At 41.7% G+C, this 11,173-nt stretch overlaps 1 protein-coding gene across 1 annotated transcript in view; it reads right to left on the bottom strand.

Moving 5' to 3' along the window:
* Nucleotides 1–450: 450 nt before the first annotated feature.
* tbl1xr1a (TBL1X/Y related 1a) overlaps nucleotides 451–11,173 on the bottom strand; it is a 41,369-nt gene continuing 30,646 nt past the window's right edge. The window contains exons 4-16 of the mRNA XM_084547944.1: nucleotides 10,174–10,319; nucleotides 9,420–9,648; nucleotides 8,999–9,131; nucleotides 8,515–8,656; nucleotides 7,490–7,553; nucleotides 7,050–7,147; nucleotides 6,846–6,906; nucleotides 6,640–6,761; nucleotides 6,429–6,503; nucleotides 5,821–5,948; nucleotides 5,143–5,308; nucleotides 4,939–5,040; nucleotides 451–4,671 (exon numbers count right to left, since the gene is read on the bottom strand). Coding sequence (XP_084404070.1) covers nucleotides 4,645–4,671; nucleotides 4,939–5,040; nucleotides 5,143–5,308; nucleotides 5,821–5,948; nucleotides 6,429–6,503; nucleotides 6,640–6,761; nucleotides 6,846–6,906; nucleotides 7,050–7,147; nucleotides 7,490–7,553; nucleotides 8,515–8,656; nucleotides 8,999–9,131; nucleotides 9,420–9,648; nucleotides 10,174–10,319 — 1,493 coding nt within the window. The 3' untranslated portion in view covers nucleotides 451–4,644. The remainder of the gene's footprint in view (nucleotides 4,672–4,938; nucleotides 5,041–5,142; nucleotides 5,309–5,820; nucleotides 5,949–6,428; nucleotides 6,504–6,639; nucleotides 6,762–6,845; nucleotides 6,907–7,049; nucleotides 7,148–7,489; nucleotides 7,554–8,514; nucleotides 8,657–8,998; nucleotides 9,132–9,419; nucleotides 9,649–10,173; nucleotides 10,320–11,173) is intronic.

Below are 11,173 nucleotides of genomic sequence, written 5' to 3'. Positions count from 1 at the left end.
TGGCAGGAGAGGTAAATAACATTGACCATCCTGTGACAAAACAGTGTTCTGCTTGGAAACCATTGTGACCTTGCATTCATGTGGATATTACTTAGACATGTAGCACCCACCGAGACCAGACCAGACACCCCCACCCCATAGCAATGACACTCCTTGATGGCAGCAGCCATCCCCAGCAGGATGCAGCCTGACACAGACACACACTCAAAAACGGTTTAGGAACAACTAAAAAAAGCATGAAGAACAGCACAAGGTGTTGACCTGGCCTCCAGATTCACTAGATCCCAAACTGATCAAGTATCTGTGGGATGATCCACAGAGGCCCCTCCCCTCAACCCATAGGACCCAAAGGCCCCCACTAACAACATTCTGTTGCCAGACACCACAGGACACCCTCAGAAGGCCGGTCCCAACTGTTTTGGAGGTACAAGGGAGACCTACACAATATTAGGAAGGTGGTCATAATGTTATGCCTGATCTGTGTATTTGTCATTTATGCCTTGTTTTTTTTTTTGCTATATTACTATATCAACCAAGCAACTTCTGCAAGTACAAAAAGAAACGTAAGTTTGAGTAAATGCACATAATGCAGCATGCCGCTTTAGCTTCACTATAGTCTGACGTGTAAACACAGAAAGCACCAGCGAGCGGTGGTGGTTTTATCGGTTTATTAAAGCCACTGAAGTCAATTATTTTTGTGTTTTTTGACATGAATAAAAACGGACTGATGGTCGTCATTGAGTCTTACTCTGTTATTTCAGCACAGACACTGCACCGCATTTCAACACACATGAACAGACACACACACACACAAATAAAAACTCCAAACTCTTATCAAAATATATTTTATTCTGGACTTGAGTTTCACTGATCTGACTTGAATGATGACAGATGGACGTGATGCAAGCTGCAAAGAAAAAACAAAACAAAACAGAACGTCAGCCCCTCGCAAAGACACTGCCGGGTCGCCGTGACGGCAGAGGCAAAGGCTGGCTCGGCGACTTTGGCCGCGTTCACCCAGACAAACTGTGGCACAGACCAAACCATGGCATGGACACATCATCATGGACTTGGCCTGTGTGAGATATTTGTATGAACTCGTGATTCCATTAACTGGAATACTTCAGATACAGGGAAGAAAAAAAACAACAAAAACAATGGTACACAGGACTCTAAATAGGAACACATGAAACCTCTTAGTCCAGTAGTAGAAATGTCCAATTTATTACAGGGCAAATATCATCTGCAGTTGTACAAACGTTTCTCAGAAGCAGGGGTGCTCTTGGAGGCAGGTTTTGGTTTAATTAAACCTCAGAGTGAAGCCAAACTAAAGCTTAGAACACAGCGTGCACAGACTTGAAATGTCAAATCAAAATCATCATGTTTTTTTTTTATCAATTTGTGACGATTCTGGAGGAGATCCTTAAATTAAGCTTTTCTGTTTAGTCTAATATCACTCAGTGTCAGTGAGAATCAGTTCTTTGGTTCAGACCTCTGAGATTTAACTGGAGTATGGAGTTATAGCTGTACCAGCTGATGGACTGGACATGTTTAGCTCAGAAAAAGATTTTTTACACATTTTATATTTTTTGAGTGAATTCACGTCAGACTGGGGCAAAAGAAAAAAATAATAAATCCCCATCTGGTCAAATTGAAGCACACCAACACTCTGCCCAGGTTGAACAAATGTGCAGACAAACCTGTAAGTGCTCAAGGGTTTCACTTAACTAACGTGCGCTTATAATAACAGCTATAGAGCAGAGATTTGTCATTAAAGTACAATTTTTTACTGACTTCTTTGAAAATGAAATAAAAATGTCCAGTTGCACGCTCAGCCAAGTCAAAACACAAATATAAATCCATATTCGACCATTGAGGTTCAACCTGCTTCCAGAGCAACTTCCTTCACAAAAACATCTGTATGACTCCCAACATCAGCTCATGAAAAAAGAGGGGGCTGAAAAATTCTTGGCTCAATTGAAAAATTACAATCTTGAGAGGAGTTTGAGGAGTCAGGAGGTTTTCCTCCCTTTCAGTTCTGGGACAAACTTCCCAGAGAGATTCAAGCAAAAGCAAAAAAAAAAAAAAAAAACCATTTCTTTATTGAAACAAAAGACAAATTTAGTGGTAATTTGCTCCAGGGGAAGACGCTCCCCCAGACAAGGTGCCTTCAGAATGACAGCTCAGCTCGGTAAGCTTTACATTACAGGGTCAACCTTTACTATTTGCATCAAAGTAACAAAACAAAATATTTCAAATTTATCAAGCATGGAAATTAACACTGCCAATAAATCATCGATTCACATTTTTTTCAGATCTACAAAGAAATTACAAAAATGTAACTTTAAATTTGTCTTTAAAAGAGTATAAAACGTCTCATCAGGGACCTTCGGAATAAACGCGAGCGGGAGTTTAGAGGTGGAGAACCAAGAATGGAGGTGAGAGGGCAGATGAATTAAAATACACCGACAATGCAGCTCATGTTTTACTGATTTAATTCACCAAGACGGTCACGTTGAGGGGAGAAGACTTTACATTTGACCTTTAGCCACGTCAAAACTTTGCGCGGCTGCTTTTGTTTCCGACCTTCAGTGCCTCTAGCGGGTTCTACAAGCGCACATGTACCTTTGGATATCCAATCAGACGAGGGTGCAACACAGAGAACGTGTCGTCTCTCTTTCTGTTCCTGTAAAGGCTGGGAGGAGGGAAAAAAAAAAAAAACAGGACTCCAGAGTCACACTGAAGCCCTCCACTCCCTGCCAGACAAATTTGTGGCCGTGTTATTAAAAAATAGTTTAAAAAATCTAGTTTTGGTTATAAAAATATTTCACAGGGACGTAGTTTTCATGACGTTAGTTTGAATTAAATCGAAGAGGGCGGAGCCAAGGAATCACGGTTTTCAAAGACAAGCTGGTAAATCTGAACGGCATTAAAAGACATTTTTAAATGTAAACTGGAAATATAAACACAACATTACTACCTCACTTCTCTGTGTTTGGATGAGGATAATGTGAAGTAACACCGCGCAAAGCCGGCCAAGACGATTTGATTGGCCCGGCAGAGCTTTGCTGAAGTAAATCAGTTCCCAACGGAGCGACTACAGACCAATTCTTTCAACACACAAACTTGTTTGCAGGGGGAGCAGCCGGACTTGAGCACAAACGGTAAAGCTCAAAGCTCTCCTTCATATAGCTCCTCTAAAAATGCTGATAATGGAACAGAGAACGTGTCTACTTCCTGCTGACAATCCCGCAATGAGTCGCTTTAGACAGAGATTAATATTAGTCAGCTATGTATTGTGTCCAGAAAGAGAAAGAGATGTTGATCTTGAACGCAGCTTCAGTGTCTTTTAAAGCTGCTCTTCTCAGAACGGTTACAACTCTTAACTTGGTTGCTGTTTTTGGTTTTGCATGTTAATTATCTACAAATCAGGGGAGAGGAATAATGAAATAATTAAGTTCTTCTTTCCTTTTGGATGCAGCGACATTTTAATAATCAGTGTTTTTCTTTGGCTCGACCCTCTGTGGTTTAAAACCTGCCTCTACACCATTTGACTCGATGAGCTCTTTCGGCAGCATCCTTCAAGGAGGTTTTTTTTTTTCAAATATTTTACACATTTAATTGTGAATCCAATTAGAAATGTCTGAGTTTTTTTTTTTCTGCTGGTATACAGTATGCAGTCTGAGCTGAGAAGTGGAGGGAACAGTCAGATTCTTGCCTATTTAATATTCATAAGCAGACAAATGAACACTGGGTCAGAGAGTCCAGGGAGCAGAACTGTGGGCAAAAGCATCCAGATCAGATAGTGCACAAAGTTTTTAAAGCATCTAGTTGAACATCATTATTGTCGTGTGGCCGTGTGAAAACAGAGTATGTTGTCTGGAGGAGACCTCGTGTGAACTACAACAGCAGTTAACTGCAGGTGGATCCAAACTGAAATACAGCGGGGTGGGGGGGGAAGCCTGTAGTTTTGCAATCGTGATGAGGACACCGTTTTTCAGAGCTGTTATTTGTTGGATTTGTGTGTACGTACTTCTCCACTCGTAAAACTCTGACCTGAACCGCCCCCGCTCCCTCCCCCAGAGATAAAAAATATAAAAACATTGAAACAAAAGATCTGAAATTTAAAAAAACTAAGTGCCATCCTATTTTGTGGTGGTGAAGTTGATATGTCCGCACAATGAGATCCGACTAGTAACAAAGATCAACACTTTTTTCATTGTTTTTCATTTTGATGACGATGAGCATGGTTTAAAGATCAAAAAAGCAAAAACAGCTTCCAAATTTTGGTACATATACGGATCTGTAACTTTTTTTTGTCTATCAGTTTTTTTCTTTTTTCGCGGCGTCCCTTCTGCATCTCTCTAAGAGTCTGCACAGACAGAAAGGGGCGCTTCCATCTGCCCGTTCATCTATCCGTCTGTCCGTCCGTCCGTGTGTCTGTTCGTCCATCTGTTCGTCCCCGGGTCTGGACCTGCTGTGTCGGGTGCTTGTTTCCTGTTCCTGTTTCCTGTTTCCTGCTTCCTGTCTGTCGGTGGGCGGGGCCATAGTCGTAAGCGAGAGCAGTACGCAGGGCAGACAGGGACAGTCATTTGGCTATGTACACATTCATGGTCGGTCCATGGCTTCCAACAAACAGCAGCACTATTTCCGAAGGTCTAATACACACACCTAGAAGAGACGAGAGATCAACTGTAGGACCGATACAAAACTGCTGCATATATATAGATATATGTTATATGTATATATGTGTGGGAACAATGACTAGACATACTGCATACACCACAATAGTGGTAGCTTCTTCAATATTATTGGGTTAAGTTTGCACTTTTTGCTATTTGCACATCTGGTTGGATTACATTGTGTATGTACTTGTACTATACGGAATAACAATAATCTACTCTAGTCTAATAAGCAGCTGTACGTGTGTTGACTTACAGATCCGTCTGACGCGCTGGCTCCCACTTTGTCCCCTGCTGCATTCCAGCAGACCTCAAAGATTCCCCCTGTCCCTCTGTAACTGTGGACTAAAGCCCCCGTCTGCAAAGGTACAAGCATTTTTTTAACAAGCATCTCCATTAACATGAACTGCCATTCTTTCCACAGAAGTGGGAGTTACAAAAGTCCCCGTTCTCCTCCTACCTGTGTATTCCAAATGTGCACACATTTGTCGAAGGAGCCACTGGCCAGATGCCGCCCGTCGGGGCTGAAGGCCACACTGTAGACGGGCTCCTGGTGTTTGGTCAGCGTGTGGATGCAGATGCCTCGGTCCACGTCCCAAAGACGGACCGTGGAGTCAAACGATGCACTTTGAGAATAGGAAACAGTTACTGTGCAGAAATGAAGGTGGAGTGCAGACAAAGACATTTTGCTCCTTGGCTCAAAAGTTTAGAACTTGAATGAAGGAACTGCCTGCTTTTGTGGCATACTTAAGTAATGTAAAAACACACAAAAACCACATCCATCATTGCTGTCAAAGTCATAAACATGTCAGACCTAAAGCTTTCCAACTGTGACCTGAGAAAATTATTTTAAAAACCAAAGAAAAAGCATGTGGAGCTCTTCCTGGTGTCACAAGTCCGACCCCCTCCATGTTAGTGGATGGGACTTTGGCCAAATTAAGTACACGTCAAATATGAGTTGTTGTGCCGTAAACTGTGCTAACCAGCCTGCAGTTTAGTTAAACTTTTGTTTTGTAAGATTGTAAGTGAATTAACTAGCCAGCTTCTTTGTAACTGACTCCAAACCTGCAAGAGCGTGGTGCTGTGTGGCAAATTGTTGGAAGTTTTCTACAGTCTAAGCATACGCAAACACACATACCTGGCTAGCATGAGGTTAGCACTGGGATTGTTGGTTCCAGGACCGGTGGGACTCCATTTGATGGTGTAGATTTCTTTGCTGTGGGCCTGCAGGTCATGGACACACGAGTCCTGTTTCATACTCCAGATCTGAAGACACAAAACCAAGAAAGAAATTCATTAAAACAACTTCATTATTTTCTGAATTTGAAATGCCTCTTAACAGGACCTTGGTTGTACACACAAGATGCAATCCATACTGTACCTGAGCTGATTGATCCACTTTGATTCACCAGTGTGATGATTATTATTATTAATAATAATAATAATAATAATAATAATACCATGCCCTGGCCCACATAAAGAGGTGGACACAGGTACATTTGGGAATGTGGGGTGGTTGCTAAGCAAAGACTAATAAGGCATAAGGCAAACATTGTCATGAATTGTGCTTTGCCAAAGTTCTTTTTTTTCCCTTCCAAAATTCTGCACTGTTAACATGTAAGTGCACTCTGGCATGAAGCAGGTTGACTTCAGTCCAGCAGTGCAGTGGGGAGGGTTGGCTATGACAACCACAACTTTCTAGTCCGTGGTAACTGTAGCAGTGATGATAATAATAACATAACTGACCTTCAACGTCATGTCGTCTGAGCAGGAGGCTAGCAGGTTCCCTGTGGGATCCCACTTGATTGCATTTACTTCATTCTGGAGGCAGAGAAGAGAAGGATGAAGACATGTAGGAACACACCCTGAAGACTCTTCTAAATTGATTTAAACTGATGGCACAACTTCAACAAGTTACAAACCATCAATGTAATGTTCACGCACACAGAGCACTTACTGTGTGTCCCTGGAATGTTTTAATGGGTCTGTCCTGTCCAAGCTTACAGACATGGATGCACATGTCTGTACTACAGGAGGCAAATGTATTGTTGCTCTGCCAATCCACATCTAGTGCTGGAGCTGTAGGAGAGGGACAGAGGACGTTAGTGGGATGCAGAACAACAGCAGAGTAGATTTGCAAATCACAAAAATACTCTTCTGTACCTGAATGGAAGGGAAACTGTTGTTTGGCTTCTCCTGTATGGGCATCCCATATGATTGTTGTCTGTCAGGAACACGTGCACAGTTAGAGCAGAGAGTAACTACAAACATTAGCAAAGGAGTGAATGACAAATAATGACAAAAAGTCTTTAACATGTTGACTTTCTTAGCAAAGGGAGTTGATTTACAAGAGATGTTATTGATTACCTTGTCTACACCTGCACTCAGGATAAAATTGCCTTTTTTATTCCACTTAAGGGCAAAGATGGGACCTTTGTGTTGCCCAAGAGTACTGGCCAGGTTACCTGTGGTGCAAAGCACACATAACATGAGCACAAACTGTAAGTATCAGGTTTAAAATAAATACATTAAAAAGAATTTAAGGTGCAAAATATCACAAAATATGATAAGACCTGACTGCATTATGCAAGCCTGCCTCTGGGTGGCAGTCTTTCTCTGGATTGAGTATGCCATGTGGCACACAGGCTGTAGTACAGGTGCAACAAATAATTGCTGTGTCAAATAATACTACCGTTCCCATGGCAACTAGCATATTTTGTTTTAAAGACTACGACTAAAATATACTTTTTGTGCCTAATTCGCTAAATGTTGACAGAAAACAGATCACGGTGTCAAAGTTATCTCACCATCTTTCGTCCATATTCTGGCAAAGCCATCATAGGAGCCCGTTGCTAACAGTGTGCCCTCGCTCTGCCAGAGAGAGAGAGAAAAGGGAGAAATGTCAAATCTTTGTCTGTAGACCTTCACTGACGTAAGTCCTGTTCTTCTGGAGCAGGATTTGTTTTGAGAGCACAGGCAGAATCATAACATAGTATTTTAAGAGGCCCATGTTTCTCATCACTGTGGAGGCTTTTGAAGAAATGTTTGCCTCTGCCCTAACTTAATTCCAGCCGGCTGACCGAAGGAAAGATTCCCCTCTTGCATTTCACTGTTAAATACCATCAACAGTTCCATTTAGTGCTCTGACAGTTCCTTTGTGATTTCCTTTTTTGCATACAGTGCACTCCAGGAGTATGTACAGTACACTGAAAACGTATGTTTCTGCCAGAGTGTGGCTTTAGCGTTATACAGACAGGCATTTTAATGTGTTTTTTTTCCTATTCAAATGTAAAGTTTACAGACGAGTGTGAGGAACACATAATATTGTCTTTTGATTATAGCTGCTGCTCGTTGGACTGCTGCCTATGGCGCTGGCTGCTGTTTTGAGGATCATCAACCACAGTTGTTTTCTTTGTCCTTCGTTAGTTTTGAAGGCCCTCAGTGGTTTCTTTTCTCTTCATTATATATTTTTTCAGTTCTCTGACTGCAAACTCAACAACTTAAAAGCACAGACAAAAATGAAGGCTAAACAACAAATGCTACAGGAAACACTCGGGTAACGAGTTACGCTGATAATTTAGTTTTGCATAACTGGAGGTCAGGCAACCAAACCAAAACTTTGTGTAAAATGGGAAGATACAACTGAAGAGCATTTTTTTCATAATGCACGTCTCTTTGCATATATGCATTTAAATGTTTTGCAATGATAAAAGAAAATCATCATAAAAATTAAGCTGCTCAGTAATATGTGTAATCAAGTCATCCCACAGCTTTCACATGGTCTCATCTTGCATATGTGTGTGTGTGTGTGTGTGTGAGTGTGTGTGCTTACATTCCAGTCTAGTGAGGTGACGTCTTTGTTGCTGGGGACGTCCTGTCCTCCCTCTCGTATGCAGTGCCTCAGGACCAGCTGTGTGGAGCTGCTGGTACTGTTCTCACTTAGGTTCCAGATACGAGCCGTCGAATCACCAGACCTGAGACACAAATACATTTCAGATTACTGTCTTAAATAGCTGCATGTACATTACATTACTAGAGTATGTGTAATATTAAAATAATCTGTAGATGATGATAAGTATACTAATTCCATAAATGCGAAGCCTTGGTTTTATAAAAAGGTTTTTGGCGTGCAAGACAAATTGACAGTGCAGTAATCCTAGGATATAGAGGGGTGTTTTTTGTCATTATAAGAACAGTTGGCTTCCTCCATCTAGAAAAAGCAGTAGTCTGTCTTTTCATGCACAGTCATATTTCATTGCTGGACATTTCACTTGTTTGTCAAAGGAGAACGGCAGACAGGGGGAAAGTCGACTCACCCTGATGCCAGTAAATCGCTGACTGGGTTCCAGGCACAGATAAAGACCTCTGACTCATGGCCCCTTAAGACCATGGCTTTGTTCTGGGGGATCTCCACATCTCCATCCACTTCCATCAGGTCCGCGTGGTTGTCTGAGCACAGAGTTTGATGAGTCAGACAAACACAGGGTCAGACAAACATAGCCAAAAAATGTTGAGAAAACACATCAACACATGATAAGATCTTTGCAGTTGTGGATGACGGATCTGTCTCATTGTGATCTCTAATTAACCATGAGACTTGTAAAGTATTATGCCATCAACTTAATTTCAACTTACAGAAACAAAGCAAGAAAGGTTTATAACTCCCTATACCAAATAAATGTCGTAGATAAAGTGGTAGGTAACCACCACGTTCTGATCTGAAAACATCTCACTCACTTGCTAAGGCATGAGCTCCGTTCTCCTCTCCGTTGGCAGTATTCTCTCCATTCTTGGCGTTACCGGCAATGCTGCCTCCGGTGGCCGCCGCTGGTGCTGATGCTGCGGCCTGCTGCTGCTGTGCCATTTTATCTCGATAAGCCTGCTGCCGTGTCTGGACGACATCTGGCATCACCGCGTCAATCAGAGACAGGGACTCGATGGGCCGGCCGTCAAATAACGTGCCATCCTACGGAATATGGGATTGAATAACATTATTTTATTAATAAATCTAAATGAATGAAACTGCCTGCACGTGATTGAGATCCACATGGAAAGGGGATCTTGATTATCACATTAAGATTTAAAGCAAGATGTGTTCCTAAATGTAAAACCAGTTATAAGGGATATGTAATTGTATCATATCTGATATCATATCTCATCTCTTTCTGTATAACCGATTTAATTCATTACAAAGCTGTACTTTATTGTAATTTTATCAGTGAAATTGTTTACAATGAATGGGTTTATGTTGGAAATACAACAAGGAAGTACCACATTCTATGGTATTATCCCATGTTATTGCCTTTTTGAATAGAGTTATTTAAAAGCCCTGAAGAGTGGCTCACACAGCCCCAACCAAAATCCTCACAATCAGTAGGTCTTTCTGGCCGAGTCAAAGTTTGGGCTGGCAGCCAGGCTCAAGAATAAATTAAAACTTGAAAGCACAAAAAAAAAAAGTAAAGAATCTTGCATGCTCCTGTTAGTGTCCCACCTCATTGATGCTGACTTCAGCCTCCACGTACTGCAGGCCCTTCTGGATAATGCTGATGAGGGCAGCAGGGGGAACCAGAGCGCCATTGATGTTGGATTGACTAATATGACTCTCTATACCAAAGGTAAATGCTGAGTGGGAGAACCCTGGAGAGGATAGAGAAGAGGAGATAGTGAGTACATTTTTACTTCTTCTCTTTGGAAGGTGATGACATACTGTATATCACAGTGGATATTTTCACCCTCAAATGTAACATGTTGTCATGACCACCATTCTACCAATCTTGTCTCATAAAACCAACATGTTTCTTTGATTTATGGGTCATAAAGGAATATGTTACTGTCACCCAGCACAGTCCACAGATAACTGATTTTAGTGGTCAACCTTAAGCTTGGCTACTTGAGTTTTAAAATCTGGCCCAGTTTTGAAATCAGCTTGCATCACCCTTGGGGAGAAACTTCACAGATATTCTTCTCTCTAATCTCAAATGTGCATACGCTTTAGGATGTGAAAACAATAGCGCAACACAAACTACAGGATATTACTTAGATTATCTGTCCAGATCAGGGAGCACCGAAAACAACAACAGAGACTGCAGCGCAACAACTTGCTGCAAATGTACTGATCCACACTGATCTTGTAGTTGGCAGTAATGCACATGCGAGTCGGTTTGCCAACTGCCATTCAAACCAAATAAAGAAGAGGAAGCAGCAGCACAGGAAGAATAACTTGCTGTAACTTCGCAATGCTTTGCAAGTGTGGATGAGAAAATGTTTGGGAAGACATCCATAAACTGTCAGTTTTTATATCCATCTACAGTAGCATGCTAGCTAACATTAGCCTAGAGGGCTAGTGTGTAGACCATAGACTGTATAAAGATGGAGGCGGAACATCTCCTCAAAAGTGAAGCCAAAGAAAGTAGAGCTCCCCCTGGTGTCTGGCTGCAGTATAGATCATAAGATCCACCTCCTCCATGTTTGTGGATGGGACTTGGGCTAAA

The sequence above is a fragment of the Chelon labrosus genome, assembly GCF_963514085.1.
Source record: "Chelon labrosus genome assembly, chromosome: 7".
NCBI lineage: Eukaryota > Metazoa > Chordata > Actinopteri > Mugiliformes > Mugilidae > Chelon > Chelon labrosus.
The sequence above is the reverse complement of the archived record's forward strand: the minus strand, read 5'-3'. Positions and strand labels throughout refer to the sequence as shown.